Source organism: Lineus longissimus, chromosome 3, assembly GCF_910592395.1.
Source record: "Lineus longissimus chromosome 3, tnLinLong1.2, whole genome shotgun sequence".
Taxonomy (NCBI): domain Eukaryota; kingdom Metazoa; phylum Nemertea; class Pilidiophora; order Heteronemertea; family Lineidae; genus Lineus; species Lineus longissimus.
In genome coordinates, this window is record NC_088310.1 from 15,196,401 (window position 1) to 15,213,459 (window position 17,059).

Genomic DNA, 17,059 nt, shown 5'->3' on the forward strand with positions numbered 1-17,059 from the left:
CTGTCGTAGACGAAGCACCTGCCGCTGCTTTGGCTCCATCTAATTCTCCAAAAAATAACATCTTACCATTCCCACTGTCGCAGGACCTGCAGCGCAAGAGTCTGTTGGAGACTATGTTTCAAAATCCATCAGGAGTGTTGTTGTGGACCCAAAGGCCTGCACTGACCGTCAAAATTTGGAATCCTCTCAGGATGACACTCAATCACATCAAGGTTGGAATACAGATTCTCTGCCAGATCCTATGGAATCTTCTCAAATAGACAGTTCCAACCCTCTTGTTGGCAATGCACAGCCTCATCAGCGAGTTGACACGCCCTCAGTTGATACTCCTGAGAATAGGGATTTGCCATTCACTCTCGATTCACTCTGGAATTCCTCTCTACCGGCCCGTAACGTGTCGGGGAAATGCTGCTGCGAGTGATTCTGTTCCGACAGAAAACCACACTCACCCAGCGCTCCTTCCTTCCCATGATTAACTAGAAAGTCTTGTGCTAGTTTTTTGTCACCTACCCCATCATCATCATCGCACAATAGTGACTAGGCATCGCGCAAGGTCCCAAGTCTTGAAAAAACTATATCTGCAACAAAGGTACAGCGTCCTGATGCATCCATTTCGGAGGTTGGGAATGTTGTTGCAGATGAATCAGCTATGGATCTGGAACCGTCCTTTGACACAATGTCCCAGATATCTGTCTCATTCGACGATCTGTCCAGGCTTTAGATGTACAGTCTGACCCCTTTGCTAACATACAAGCAAACGAATCAGGCGATCTATTCTCGATTTGAAGGTCTTCGAATTTCTGAAATACGTTAAAGGTTTTCCAAAGCCCCTGCTGAAGGCTAAAGAGTTTACTAGCGATGTCTTTGGTGTCAGATACTAGCGAAATGCTAGAATTAGTAATCTCGTAAAAACTGGAAGTTGGTATATGCTGAGTTATTAGTATTGAACAGTAAGGCACGCTGTGCAAGTTAAATCGCATAACCCTATGGGTTCTCAGGTTTATCAGTAATCTGATCTGAAACGATCACTTGACAATCAGAATCTTGATGGTAATCTCAATGTAAAGAGCTTGACAGCGCAAACACCACCTGGATGAAATCTGTCCAGGCTTCTAGTTATCCATGTGAAATAAAATGAATCAGAACATCCGCTGGTCCGCCAACTGAAGTTGTTTCTGGTCAAGGGCATTGTCAGTTGCGGAGGTAGGTTACACCAAACACCTTGCACCTCCGTACTAACTTCACGGCATGCTCGATCCTGGGTTATCAGGAGAACCAGTTATTCTAGTATTTCATTCTTTTTCACTGTAATACATAACTCAAAACAAATTAAAGAAAGAAAGTCGTATGTGGCAGTTGGTTTACAAAAATGTCAGGGTATCAGTTCAGTTTTTACCAGCTATCAATGTGGGTAAGAAAATCCTACCCCTTGGACTTGGTCCTCGCCTTGCACTTTGAAACTTTTTGGTTCTCCCTGATGTAAAGGATGGCAAAGACGGCAATTACTGCATGGCTGTCCCGGCTTAGGCAGGACCGTGGTCACTGGACTAGTTTGTCAAACCAACCTACACTTCAAAGGAATTGATGTTAAGGTCCAGACTATTTCTGGTTGTGACCATACATCTATTTGGCTGGTTTGTCTCAGCCTTCACTTCAAACGATTTGATTTTAATGTCCAGACTGCCTTTACCGTTGTCCCAAGGTTGTGACCATGCACTTACTGGGCTTGTTTGTCTCAATCTGCACTTCAAAGGATTTGATGTAAAAGTTCAGACTACCTTAACTATTTGCCCCAAGCTTGTGACCATGCATCGACTGTCCTGCATTTCAAAGGATTTGATGTAAAGGTCCAGACTGCCTTAACTGTTTGCCCCAAGGTTGTGACCATGCATCGACTGGACTCGTTTTTCACAACCTGCACTTCAAAGGAATTGATACAAAGGTCCAGACTGCATTTACTACTTGTTTGTCTCAAGTTCAACTTCAACGGATTTGATGTAGTTGACTGCAGTTACTGGTTTCTTCTGGGTTGTGACTGTCGAAGGAACCATGGCAACTAGATTTACTCTCTGTAACAAACTTCAACTTGTAATCGCACTCATTATATGTAGTTAGTTGTACAGAGGTGCGTGCATGTACGTTTCCACCGTATAGTGTACAGGAATTGAGGCGTACGTTGTACGTTTCAAACTCCAAGTCATACGGTGGCACAAAAATTGCAATAATCTACTTTTAGTGGCTGGTGGGCAATCACCACGATTTATGTGCTGATGACATCAGATGCTGTTTTTGTATGCGTCGCCATCTTGGGTTAAGCTCGAATTTCGTCTTTTGGATCACCCAAACTAAACCCAAACATGCTGGTGACACGTAGTTTGACCCCTTTTAGTGCTATCTTTAGCATTCTACTGTCTCCAAGCACAACTAACACTGGGGCTGAACTCAAATTTGCTGATAGTAAATTTCTCAGTTTTAGTTTACAATTACAATTGTACCCAACATGCCCAAAGAATTGTGAAAAATACCCAATAATGTCATTCCATTCACAATTGTACCCAATGACATGGGCAAACTATCCAATATTAGGGTAATGTACACTTGTACCAAAAACTACTAAAAACTTGAATCATAGGGTAAGCAGCTATGTATGTACAATCAAATAGACCGAGCACAGCTCCTCGTTGTTTTTTAGCTACGCTGGCTTCCAGCGGAGCTTATGGTTTGTACTGGAGCTGGCCGAAAGTAGTTCCAGCAAAATAGTTGCATTTTCATTCAAATTTGCTGTAGCTGGGCCAGGAAATGTGCCAGGATACCAATATTTTGAACTCTTGTTTCGATAGGATTATAACTATTCACAGCAGAAAGACAAAACGTCCCGTAATTGGCAGATTTTAAGCTGGAAATTGTCTCGTCAAAACTGGCAAAACGGCCTCGATCCTACCTGTCTCTGTAATGTACTGAACTCGCTACAAATAAGGCATTGAAGCCGAGGCTTATAATGTGACGGCCACTTTGTGAATGTATATAGAGTGTGTACGTTCATTTCAAAACATAGTTGCAATCGAAATTTGTCATAACGAGCAGTTAGAAAATGGTAGTTCCCTATATTTTGATTCTAAATGTCAACCCATCGTGTTGTGGTGTTATTTTGTCTAATTCTTATTAATATTGCTGATAAAAGACATGTAGAGAAACCCAGATTCATGCGCTCAGTTCATTTACTTATGGTAGACGTTTTGACAGAAAACCAGGGTGAGTTTTTCTCCGTATGTTCTCTTGATTTGCTAGGTACAATTGGCCATGACAACTGTTATTTGAACAGTCATAGTATAGAATGACTCACGTAGCGTGTTTACATAGGAAGTGTTACCGTTTTTGGCTTTCTGTCTCGTTAAATTTTCTCAGTCATTGAGTCAAAGTCGAAGATCAAAACACACACTTTACTTTCGGCTGTCTATGGTCCCTTCATTAAATACCAATTCATTACGTATGCACTGGCCAAGTTGAAGGCCTTTCAATACGACTGGCTGGTTCTCTGAAAGGTGGGGAATAATGAAGTTGTTTAACTGATTGTCCGAATGGTACAACTGAGAGCAGTGATCCGAGTCACCGACTGTGATCATTTTGAAACTGATCGGTTTGATGAGCGATAGGCCTACAGACTGATTTCGTTGAAATGAAAGAGCGTTATACAGGGTAGTTCAAAAGATCATCCCAGATTTTTTACCACCAAGTAAAAGACTATTTATTCTATTTCTATTTCATCCCCCTGGATGTTTAAGAATTTGAGTCCTGGTTCGTCCTCCTCATCGTCCAGCTCTTGAATTGGTCCTGCGTCTACCGCTGCTGCTCTGAAAGCGGTTTCAAATCCGTTTTCTACCACTTGTACAGGTACAGATTCCCAGGCTTGACTGATAATGTTGACCACGTTACGTAACCCAATGCGTTCACAGCGTCCTGCATCGTCCGTGTTTTTCTTGTTTCCAGGCCTTCCACTTCTTTTTCATGTTGCTTTTGAACGACTTCATAACAGTCAGATCGAGGGGTTGGGCCAAGGATGTGCAGCCGGCTGGAATAAAATCGAGTATCCCTCCCAGTTCCGTAATTCGCTGGCCGAATTCCTCTGTGCGGTGCACACGATATCTATCTACTATTAGAAGGAATCGCTCATCATTCTCTGGGGTGACGTATGGCTCCAATACTTGGTCTGACCAATGACGGGCTGTCTCCCGTCTCATCCAACCGGTAGCAGAGGACGTCACAATGAGATTTGCTGGCAAGTCGTCATCCTCCTGCAGGTGATCGAGCTGTCGTACGAACCCTCTTCTTGGAAAGGTGACGTGTGCCGGTGCCTTCCATCCCGTCGCACTGATGGTTAGACTAACGGTGCAGCCCAGTTTTGTGTTTGATCTCGATGTACGTACATCCACTGACTTCGCTCCCTTGTCATTGACAGTATACATTGGTCGATACTCAAATAGTGCGAACGTCTGGTCCATGTTTAGCAGCAACCTCATGGCAATCTCCAAATGCTGGATAGTTTGCATCACATTGTCGCGAAATACCTGGACCTGATGGGCGGCATCAGCTGGGAGAGTGGTGGTGTTTTTATTCGCCTTTCGGAGGGCTATCTTCTTTCTTGTCATGAATCCCTCTACCCAGCCAGCGGATGCGTTGAATTGGTGGAGTGTCGGTCTGGCCTGGATAACGTCTTGTCTCAGCTCGTGTGGTAACGCATTCCACCAGTCTTCAAAAATGGTCAGGGCTCGTTCTTGAATGTCTTGGACTGCGACTGGTAGCCTCATCTCCCGTTGCTGCTGTAACCGACTTGATACAAGTCGTCCTCTACCTCGGGCCAAAGACCAACTTGTCGCTCTTTAGAGGTTCTGTCGTCGCCGCGGCCTTCACCTGCCTTTCGCTCCAGGTCTTGAAGGTCCCACTTCTTCAGGGTCGACACTGGGATCTTGTAGTGATGCGCAAACTCGCTCATCCTGTCGACTGTGCCATTGAGGAGAGCTGCCTCTAGATCCCGCAGATAAGCAATTTTCTCACGAACCGAGTAGCTCCTTCGCCGTTTTCGTAAGGGTTCTTGCTGATCCATATTTGACGGACAAACTGAGATGGAAATGGCCATCGACCTCATTTTTATAGGCCTAGGATGGCCACGAAGACTCGACCAGAGAGAAATTGACAACTTCATGACAAAGTGCCGTGTCGTCATTTTATATCGCATGCCACAAAAGTTGTGAATCACACTCCAGTGTGTTCATTTCACCAATCAGCTCAGACCAATATCCGCAGATAATGCACCGAATATTCATATACAGGGACGGCCGAAAAATTCCGTCGTACAAACCACATAAACTTCCAGGGCCGATTTCATCAAAGTAGACTTAGACGCGTGTGACTTCACTTTAAATGCACTTCCACCGTGCATTCTGCATGAACTTCACCGGTTGCCAGTCGCGAGACGGATAGAATTTAAAATCCTCCTACTGACTTTCAAATGTTCGCATGGTCTTGCGCCAGGATACCTTGTGGAGCTCCTCACTAGGTATGTGTCATCCAGATCTCTGCGTTCATCAGGGGAGTTGTTGCTGAGAGAAAGGGGCCTTTCAGTGTGCTGCACCACGAGTGTGAAACAACTTACCACAAAAACTTCGCGCTATCGATAGTGTCCCTGCCTTCAAGAGCACGAACATGTTGTGAAATGTACCGTACCGAATTGGAGCTACGGTGTCTCTGATCACTGGCAGTGGATATAGGCACCCTAAATCTAAAATGATTGATTGATTGATATACGAAGTTACACGCGTCTAAGTCTTAAACACCATTTGTGAAATCGGCCCACAGTGTTTTTGTCGAATGATAGCAAGATGCTTTTTTTCTGGTACACCCTGTATAAACCATGCCATTTTATGGCGGTAATTCTTGAATGGTCCACAATGAAATTGACAATGTGGGGCTGTGTGAACTAAGGCCTTCATCGTGAGTACCAGTGCAAACAGATTGCAACATAGCCTATTGGTCAATTTTATTGAATAGAATCTTTCTTTGTGTAGTTATTCCTGGAGGCAAGGCATAAATTCTACCATGAATATCAGGAAGGGACCATAGACAGCCGAAAGTAAAGCATGAACGCCATAGTACATTTTATACACAAAACAGTGTTGCAAAAAGTTCTTCCCAATCATCAAAATGAAATAATCGTAATACTTCACAATTATCTATTACACATTAATTATCAACTACAGGAGAATGACTTTGAAATCCAGACAAAACTTTGTTATGAGAATAGCTTCTTTGTATTTATAAACATCATCGATGTAATCAAAACAAACCCGAACGCTAGATGAACACACATGGCGGCCCGCTTCACAAGAAGTTGACGTTTTCTCATGTTTCTTGTAAAAATAACAATGATAGTGACACTGGTCAGAGTACACAAAGAATAGCTACAAAGTAGTCTGCTGGAATTACGAGGTATTTTCAAGAACAATAAAACTGCCATTCTCAGTCTATGCTGATACGGAAAACCATGAGGAGCTGCATGAACGGGGCCTACATTATTTACCATACTTTACAGTTACACACCAGATACCGATACATGAACAAATGCAATGCACTGCAACATATGTGCAGGGAAGTAAAGTATGCATTGCAAGCCATGTGTCCAAACTCCAAGGTGAACGCTTGTAAATAAGGGTGCACTTTTTTTCAAATTTAACTTTATTTTATCACCAGTTCACTAGTTTTTCACACAAGTTTTGATCTTTTTTTGTATATTTATGTTTTACCGTACCACCAACATGAACAGCGAGCCATACAGCGTTGTATATCCTATCACAGTTTCGCGTATCAGGACCGACTACTCATTGTTTTTGTAACATAATCGGGAATGTTGATAATAAATATCTCATTTTGATGGTGTTTTTTTACAAAGTACTATTTTTTCTCATTTTACGAGGCATTTCAGTGGTCTCCACAGGCAAAGTGGTGTTGCTGTGCATGCTGTGGAACTGGTGACACGAAACTAATCAACCAGTCAGCCATGAGATTGACAGGATTGGGAAAGAAGACGCTTTATCTTAGCTGATTTGTCCTTCACATTTTGGTCTTTATTTACTGTATTATAAAAGTTGATTGAATACAGTGCAAATAATTTCTTCCCTTGAAATTGAATAGGCATCTCTGAATTTTTAGCTACGCTGGCTTCCAGCGGAGCTTATGGTTTGCACTGTAGCTGGCCGAAAGTAGTTCCAGCAAAATAGTTGCATTTTCATCCGAATTTGCTGTAGGTGGGCCAGAAAATGTGCCATGATACCAATATTTTGAACTCTTGTTTCAATAGGATTATAGCTATTCACAGTAGAAAGACTAAACGCCCTGTAATTGGCGGTAATTGGCAGATTTTAAGCTGGAAATTGTCATCTGGTAAAAAGTGGCAAAACGGCCTCGATCCTACCTATCTCTGTAATGTACTGAATGCGCTACAGATAAGGCATTGTCCTAAGGCATCGCAGCTGAGGCTGATAAAGTGATGGCCATTTTGCGAATGTGTATAGAGTGTGTACGTTCACTTCAAAACATAGTTCTAATCAAAATTATTCATAACGAGCAGTTAGAAATTGGTATTTCCCTATATTTTGATTCTCAATGTCAACATGTCGTTTTGTGGGGTTATTTGTCTAATTCTTATTAATATTGCCAATAAAAGACACGTAGAGAAACCCAGATTCATGCGCTCAGTTCATCTACGTACGGTGAACATTTTGACAGAAAACCAGGGTGAGTTTTCTCTGTATTTTCTCTTGATTGGCTTGGTACAATTGGGCATGACAACTGTTATTTGAAATGTCATAGTATAGAATGACTCCCGTTGCTTGTTTACATAGGAAGTGTAACCGTTTTTGGCTTTCTGTCTCGTTCAATTTGCTCAGTCATTGAGTCGAAATCGAAGATCAAAACACACTTATACGCCATAGTACATTTTATACACAAAATGGTGTTGCAAAAAATTCTTCCTAATCATCAGAATGAAATAATCGTAATACTTCACAATTATCTATTACACATAAATATAACAACAACAGGAGAATGACTTTGAAATCCAGACAAAACTTTGTAAAAGAATAGCTGTTGTCATCTGGTAAAAAGTGGCAAAACGGCCTCGATCCTACCTATCTCTGTAATGTACAGAATGCGCTACATTGCTACTTTGTGCTACTTTGTATTTATTTTGTATAAACATCATCCACGTAATCAAAACAAACCCGAACGCTAGATGAACAAACATGGCGGACCGCTTCACAAGAAGTTGACGTTTTCTCATGTTTCTTGTCAAAATAACAATGATATCATACACCTTTGATAGTGACACTGGTCAGAGTACAGAAATAATAGTGAACAAAGTAGTCTGCTGGAATTGCGAGGTATTTTCAACGAACACTAAAACTGCCATTCTCAGTCTATGCTGATACGGAAAACCGTGAGGAGCTGCATGAACTGGGCCTACATTATTTACCACTAGCAAAGTACCCAGTCGTGGGTATGTTGTTGAAATGAAATGGAACAGAATTGAAATGAAATGAAATGAAATTTATTTAGAGAAACAGAAAATATATACAATACATAGCACAAATGCAAAAAAATTACAATAATACCATTTGAATATGTTGCTATGACAGTACATAATGAAACTGCCTAAAGGCACTCTTGTTTGATGAAGAGGAAGTGAAGGCATTTGGTTGAGGAGGAGGAGGAATTATATTGGTGACCGATTGTTATGGATGTTATTGTTGGTGCTGAAGAACCTCTGGGTAGACGACGTTTCTGGTTTGGGTGTTGGGGGTGTTGATGACCAAGTTCTTGGCACTGCCAACTCTTGACATGGCAACGTATAACATTCCATGCGAGAAGACGGGTGTGCTCAAGTCGATGCCGATGTGTTTGAAGGTTTGCCCTTGGGACTTGTTGATGGTCATCGCAAAACAGGGACGAATGGGAAACTGCAGCCTTTTGAATTTGAATGGGAGGTCACTGTCTGAGTGTGCCAGGGGTATCCGTGGTATGAGAGCTGTTCTTCCTGCTGATGGACCGTTCGATATTCGTACTTCTAGGACATTTCGGTGTGGTTTCAATAGTGTGCATCGAGTGCCATTGGTGATGTGAGGCGGGTTTAGTGAGCGAAGTATAATGATTGGGCAGCCTACTTTGAGGAGGAGTTTGTGTGGTGGAAGGCCTGAAACATCAAGGGTGTTGAGGAATTCCGTGGGGAAGTTGAGGGCAGGACTGAAGGAAAAGAAAGAGAAGAAATACTAATTATGTTGACTAAAACAATGTTTATTTACCTATTTTTATACAAAATAGTGATTGTCTGTACAGCAGATGGGTCGTGGAGAAGGTAAGCCTAGTACGAAAGGTTAAAAGTCCAGGAGGATTGTTGTTGGCACAGTGACGACCTGTTAACATGAAGCACTGGCAATATAATCAGCAGTATTTAATCAGCAGCAGTCAGTAAGTGTTCAGAGTAACACTGTTGGGGTGCAATCAATGTACACCCTTGCTTTCTACTCCAAGAGGGATTTTAACTTTGTCTTACCATCATCAGCCGAGTCATCTTCGGGTTGTGTGGCCGTTAGGGGAAAATCTGTTTCTGAGCTGTCCATGCTGATCTGTGACAGCGTTGAATCATCCAAGGCGTCATCGAATAGGTTGTCAGTGGCAGGAGGGGTTTTCTCTTTAGTGGATGACTCGACAGTAACTTTTGATGGTGTCGACGCTTTCAGTTGAAGAGGGACTTTCTTGGGGGATGGCGTTGTTGGCGGTAGAGTCAGTGCTGGGCGTTTATTTGGACTTGGTTTTGAAATTGTTACTGGTTTAGGCTGGTTGGTAATCAAGCACTTGAGGTGTACTGCTTTAGCAGTGACAGTCTGTATACGATTGGTCAGGGTGTGGCGTGCAGCGGCAATTTTAGCAGCTGCCAATGGTGTTTTTTTTTCGAGCAGAATTACCTGGGCATAGGACAACTTCTCATTTGTCATTTCCTCAAAGTCCTTCAGTTGGTTTAAAACGGCCTGTGCACTGCGTGTGAAGTCATCTGTAAAGGAAAGAGGCTATTGTGTAAAGCTAGGCTAGTGTGTGGTAAAAGCACATAATAGTAGATTAAAATGGCAGGCTCGGAGGACATTTTTGCAAATTGGATGAATAGTTTTGAATGCTTCTTGTTGTACTGAATCGTATGATACTGGTCATGGTTAGGCACAATGTTTGAGATGATAGCTCTAATTTGTTGGAAGAGAAGTTCATCCTGCGAAGGTGTCCCGACTTGTGTCAGGTCATTGATACTTACTATGGTAGATAATAGTGAAGTAGGTGGCTGATGGTGTTGAGTAATGGGTGAAAACTGGTGATGATGGAACTGAAAAGGGAAAATGAGAGAATATGAAATTTTGGAAAGATCACATACATAGGCAAGGGTGTAGTACTATTACTCATGCTGATATTGTCTGCTGAGCACCTTCTGCGAAGATGTCCTCGGATGTGTTTGGTCATTGATACTTACTATGGTAGATAATGGTGAGACAGCAGCAGGATGATGATGATGGTAAAAACTGGTGATGGTGGAACTGAAAAGGGAAAATGTCAGAATAAATGAATTTTGAAAATACTGAGGCATGGCTGGGTCGGAAGCAATTACTCATGATGATATTGTCCAAGCGCCTTCTGATATCTATATTACGATTTCATGCCGGAATGTTGGCCTACATGGTGAAGTTTACTTACCTGACACTGTGCTGTGGTTAATCGTGTGATGATTGTTGGTAGGAGTCTTAAAGAGCGTGGCCTGGCAGTTGGCGGTACTTAATTCAAGTGGGTTGACTGATGAAACTGATGGAGCTGTAGTAAAAGAAAAATGAGTACATGAGAACTTCTTCGATTTTGTGTTAGGTGTTGTAGTACATAAATTGAAGTTGGAATAAATGAGGATTAGGAAGAAGATTACTAATCATGTGCCAGTACCAGTCCAGTGGCAGTGCAAGGTAGGCCTATAGTACACTACACATGTACTGCACAATGTACATGCATGCACGGATGCATAGGCTATATAGTACAACTTAGAAAGTCATCAAATTCCCTGCCAAGAAAACCTCTCTCAACCTTATGACTTTTCATGTACTTTATAATCATACACCCGTCCTCAAAAATATCTTTTACGAATCAACTTGGGGAAATTTCGACTTTGGAGCAAATTTGGATCGTGTCTACCAAGTCATGTTCGCAAAGCACGTTCCCGGATTTTATCGGGCATGATGGGTCTGACTTCTAGCACAGATAATTCACTTATTTTTCAATATATTGCAATAAAACTTGCAGAATATGTTTTAAATAACCTATTTTATTGATTTATGTCAAGAAAATATGATTTTGATAACTTTGAAACCTGGTGGACGCTGGTGGACGCTGTTTAGGATGACCCTTCACAAACGAAATCTCATACAATATCAAGCCTAGTACGACCGGCTACCGGTAGAGGCGCTGAGGTCCCAGAAGATTTTCGTTTGTGAACGTACTTTGCGAACATGACTTGGTAGACACGCTCCAAAATTTGCTTCAAAGTCAAAATTTCCCAAGTTGATTCGCAAAAGATATTTTTGAGGACAGGTGTATGATTATAAAGTACATGAAAAGTCATAAGGATATGTTGAGAGAGGTTTTCTTGGCAGAGAATTTGATGACTTTCTAAGTTGTCCGCGAATCGGATACCCAACGTTGTGTATATTGCAGACGTGCAGTCAACTGTCAACAGTGGTTTGTTTTGCAGAAAATGCAGGACAGCCAAGGCCAATCTATGCATGTAAGGATGCAAACCTATTTGTATGGTGCTTTAGTCCTGATATTTTTATGTATATAGTGTAAGTTATTTTTGTAGACACTCACCTAAGACACTAAAAGAACCGACTTTCAAAATGGCCTTTCAACACACGTTTTTTTCCGACGCTTTTTATGAAATATCCCAAACCATGTCCCTTAGTTGATCACGTCATGAGTTAAAAATAGAATGGGGCACACAAAGGGGTAGTACCTAAAAAGTCCACTCTCCATAGTTATTTCCAGAGCGTGATCCTATCATATCAGCTTATCATATCAGCTTCTAACACTAATAATGATGTTTTGAACAAAAAACCACAGGCAATCATGACTGTAAGGCTAACGTAAAACATCACGATCCCCCAGTTTCCAAGAAAGGCCCCATTGCAATTGCACTTTATGAAATACCCCAAACAATACCCCAAACCATGTCCCTGAGTTTGGTGTTGGGAGTTGGGAGAATTGAGTGGTCAAAATTAAAACCCTTATTGTGACCCCCTAAAGTCAAAATATTGCATTTTTTTCCCGCAAACAACCTAGTGTAACCAACAAACGTTGTATTGGTATGGAGTGTCACAGCCTAAGCATGGCCAATCTTCAGAAGGAGTGTGCGCAAGAAACGGTCTTCTCTCTTATAATATAGATACATTGCAGTAACATACCCGATACCGGTAAGAACAAATGCAATACACTACAACATATGTGCAGGAAGGTAAATTATGCATTGCAAGCCATGTGTCCAAACTCTACCAAGGTGAATGGTAGTTAACTAGTTGTTCACAAAAGTTTTGATCTTTTTTTGTACATTTATGTTTTACCTTACCACCAACATGAACAGCAAGCCATACAGGGTTGTATATCCTCTCACGGTTTTCACGTATCAGCACAGACTACTCATTGTTTTTGTAACATAATCGGGAATGTTAATAATATATATCTTATTTTGATGGTGTTTTTTTACAAAGTGCTATTTTTCTCATGTTTACAGGATGATGCAGTCTATAATCTATGAGTCATTCCGGTGGTATCCACAGGCAAAGTGCATGGTGTTGCTGTGCATGCTGTGGAACTGGCGAAACGAAACCAATCAACCAGTCAGCCATAAGATTGACAAGATCGGGGAAGAAGACGCTGTATCTTAGCTGATTTGTCCTTCACGTTTTGGTCTTGTTTTACTGTATTATACAAGTTGATTGAATAAAGAAGCCTTGAAATTGAATAGGCATCTCTGAATTTTTATTAGTTATAATATTAAAAAATAAAACTGATGGATATAAGAGAAGAGCGTGATGTATGAGATGTTATCATGCCTGATGTCACAATCAAGTAAGACTTCGTTGTAGCCTGATTGATATAAGAGAAGCGCATGATGAAAGAGACGGCATCATGCCTCATGTCACAATCAAGTAAGAGACGGCATTGCAGCCTGATTTATAGGAGAGTAGAGAGGGTGATGTTAGAGATGGCATCATGCCTCTATTCTAAACTCAAGGTAATGAAGGAGAGATTTGCACTGACCTACTTTTATGACCTTCTGCCCTACTTTAAGACTGTTATAGCTAAAGTAGTCGTGCTTTGTATCGAATTAAAGATAATGAACACTAGGTTAATACTAACCCATTTTCATTACCAACTGACCTACTTGGAGATGGTTAAAGCGAAGGGCGTCAACCGTGTTTGATATTAAACGAAAAGTGTTTATGAGTAGGTTTACCTTGATCTACTTTTATGACTTACTAAACAACTTGAACACCATTAGAGGAAGACAGTCGCATCAATGGTATCAAACTAAAGTTATTGAAAGAGCAGTTTTGCACTGACCTGCTTACTCACAGTTGGAGCAAAGGCACTGAAGGTATTAAAGAACAGATACAACAAAATAGCCCCTCAACTACTTCATTCACTGCAGTTCAATTAAAAAACTTCACAACTGTCATCCACCCTAGGGGCCAAATTCATAAAGGGCTATAAGGGTTAGACGTGTGTAACTTCTCCCTGATTAGTTATTGGGCCTATTCATATTCTGTGAACATTTACATGAAGGACCTGAATCTGTCTATTCAGTAGTTAAAGGCTGTTTTAAGCTGAACGCCCTTCACTAATTTGGCCCCATTTGTCTAGGCTTGATTCCATCTAGTCTGTCCACATCTCCCTATATACCATAAACCTACATTCTGGTTCTCGCATATACTACTTGCTACATTTTCTTGTCATTCATCTCATTCCTTGCTATTCAATTCCGCCAGCGTAGCTATTCAGGTTGCCAGGCCTCTAGTTAAAATTTGGAATGTAGCTATCTTGGAAACCATTTTTAGCTAAGTTTTGTGATAGAATATTTATATTATTAACTGCCCAAGGAAACAAAGCATAGCATTGCTATATTCAGCTGAGCACCAGGCCCATGGGCCTCTTGTTGAATGTTTTCCCCAAACCAAAATCTTCATCCAGAAATGCTTTTGATTGTCAAAAATGGTGGTATTAACATTTTATTCTTGTTTTTATTCCCACCTCCACTGGAGGAGAAAATTCTCGAAAAAATCTGTGAGCTTAACAATAAAAAAGCCTGGCCTTGTGTGTTACAGCTACATGTATTGCAACAAACCTCATGATCGTGTTACTTTCACATTCAAATGCCTCAGATGGGATTGCATCTGGTCCCATTCCACTCATAGTCTGGCCACCATCTTGCCATTATACGGGTTCCAAATCTGGTTTTGACAAACTTTCAGTTCAGCGCCAGGCCCTTGGGCCTGTTGTTATCATTCATATGTTGCATTACCAGTCTTGTCAAAATAAAGCACGAGTTGGGCACATGGTCCATTGACTATTTCATTGGCTCACCGTAGGGGGTCCATACAATTCTTCAGTGTCCGTCGTCCATCGTTGTTGTCTTTGTTTTAATAACAGTGTACGTTTCTTAACCGCTAGAGCTATAATCTTTAAACTTTGTACACCGGACCCAGGTGACCTTTGACAATGAATTTCGGTCTGATCTGATTCTTGACATGGCCAGCAGGGGGCCAAAAGTGGAAACCTAAAAAGTGTGATATCTCTGTTATCAATGACTTGTTGTCGATTAAAGTTGTATGGTAGGTTTTCCTGGGAACAATACATTACATATCATATGGGTTTTTTAATTGACCCAACTTTCATGGTCACAGAGGTCAAATGGCGTAAATTGGAAGTTTGAGTGTGACTATGGCCCGTTTCTTAACTGCTAAAGCTATGAACTTGAAATTTGGTTTACACGACTCCCTATGTCATATAACCTCGGACACTGAATTTCGACTCTATCTGCTTCTCGACTTGGCCACCAGAAGGCCAAAACTAAAAATGGTAAAAAGTGAAATATCTCACTTATTAATGACTTTTTTTCGATGATATTTTTATGGTAGGTACTTCAAGCAACCAACCATACATCAAATGTCATAACGACTTTCTTAACCAGGATGAATTCCTAACCACCAAATATCTATATGATGAACACAATGGTCCCTGGCCGTTTCAGTTTAATCAAACTTGAACTTATGTGCAAAACTTATTTTGGCTCTGATTTCATAGTTTCTCTTCCCAATTTCAGGTTGACCAAGTGATTGTGACACCACTAACATCACATATACTGGGGATTTCTCCGTGAGCAGTGATCAGTCCTTACAAGATCAAGATATAGGACTTGTATTGTAATAATAGAAGTGTCTGAATTTGAGACCTTTCATTCTCCAAGCAAATCAAATGAGATTCTCTCTGCCAATACTGGCTACCAGTTACACAATTTAATTATAGTTGGTCTAAATAATTCAAGTTTATTATACATGTCAAACATTTCTGTGGGAATAAAGAGTACATCAAGTGTCCAAAACACTTCATAATCAAATAAAAACCACAGTGAAATCCTAAGTCTTCAACAGAGAAATATGGCTTTTCCTGTCCGATTGGGAAAATCAATATCTTTTTGAGGTTTGGTGATAACAGCCAATAGAACGAAAGTAGGACAAGGTTAAATCATTTGCATCATTTATGTTATTAATGCAACTGGCTCAGCCAGCTGCAGATTCTGTGGGTCTTTCCCATTTGAGATGTTTGGGGAATTCCCATTCCTTGCTACACCCTAGAATACAAGTACTGGCTAATATCTTCCATTGTATAATTTTGGTGGCTTGCTCATACTGACCTCATCTCTCAAAATAAATTGCTGTCACCTGCCAATTTGTCGTTTCCTGGGTTTTGTGGTAGCAAGGAAGCCCAGGAGGGCGAGTTGACCAGTAAAAAAAATTGTTTTTTTTAAAAGCCTCCCCACCATACCAGCCTCCTACCGGAGGAAAGGACGATCACCATTTTTTTTTAAGTGCCCTAATATATGTTTAGAAAATTAATGAATACCTGCTTGTCTGACAGAAGTGCTTTTCAAGCAATTATTGACCCCTTAAGTATGTTCTGATGTGATTATATATCAAACCTAAGTCAACTAATCCTTTGTAAACGGCCAACCTTATTGCTCTCTTTGGAAATCATTAGTAGTAGTACTGATCAATGTATAACATGAGTGCATTTACGGAAGAAATATAGTGCAAATAAAAATCTCCAAATTTGTTATTTTTAAACCAATTCTCTTCAAATGAACTTCAAGATTCAAATTTACTAGTCTTTTTACTAGAATTGGAGTCTTTCAAATAAAGAGTCAGGCAACTAGGGAACATAAGGTTTCAACATCAAAGCCACCACCCATTCAGAAAGACGCACCTTGGGACAGAGCTCTCTCAGGTCACACCTTGACCCAAGCCAATTGAACACAACTGGGACTTGAACAATTCTTTGATCAGCTGAACATAGAGATTACAAATGCCCCATTTTAAAGCATACGCCAGCTATAAATTCACTGAATTCTAGGAAACTTTTTAGATATAGTGTCAAAGAGTTTTATAGGAGGTGTGAAAAAAGTGTGAAATTATGCAAAATGTCTCGACATTTGGAGTCAAACATTGAAAAGTTCGTCCACGTTTAGACCTTGCAAAAGGTGATAAGGTCAAGGTCATCGATTTTGCTGAAATTTTTACCATTGGTGAGACTTATGATAAGATTACTAATTTAAACTTGAAAAGGGGATGACTGGGAGCCAAAAACGTTTTTCAGTAATTTTCAGAAGAAATGACACAGTTTTATTGACTAAACGTACACCAACTTTGTCTGT

At 40.8% G+C, this 17,059-nt stretch overlaps 1 protein-coding gene across 2 annotated transcripts in view; it reads left to right on the forward strand.

Moving 5' to 3' along the window:
* The window catches only part of LOC135485752 (U4/U6.U5 tri-snRNP-associated protein 1-like), a 344,022-nt gene that overhangs the window by 301,992 nt on the left and 24,971 nt on the right, over positions 1 to 17,059 (forward strand). Inside the window, exon 20 of one of the 2 annotated variants that reach the window (XM_064768149.1) lies at positions 15,452 to 16,472. The exons of the other annotated variant lie outside the window; for it this stretch is intronic. Within the exon in view, the coding sequence (XP_064624219.1) occupies positions 15,452 to 15,464 (13 nt within the window). The 3' untranslated portion in view covers positions 15,465 to 16,472. Of the gene's footprint in view, positions 1 to 15,451; positions 16,473 to 17,059 lie in introns of those variants that run through there. 2 annotated transcript variants of the gene reach the window in all.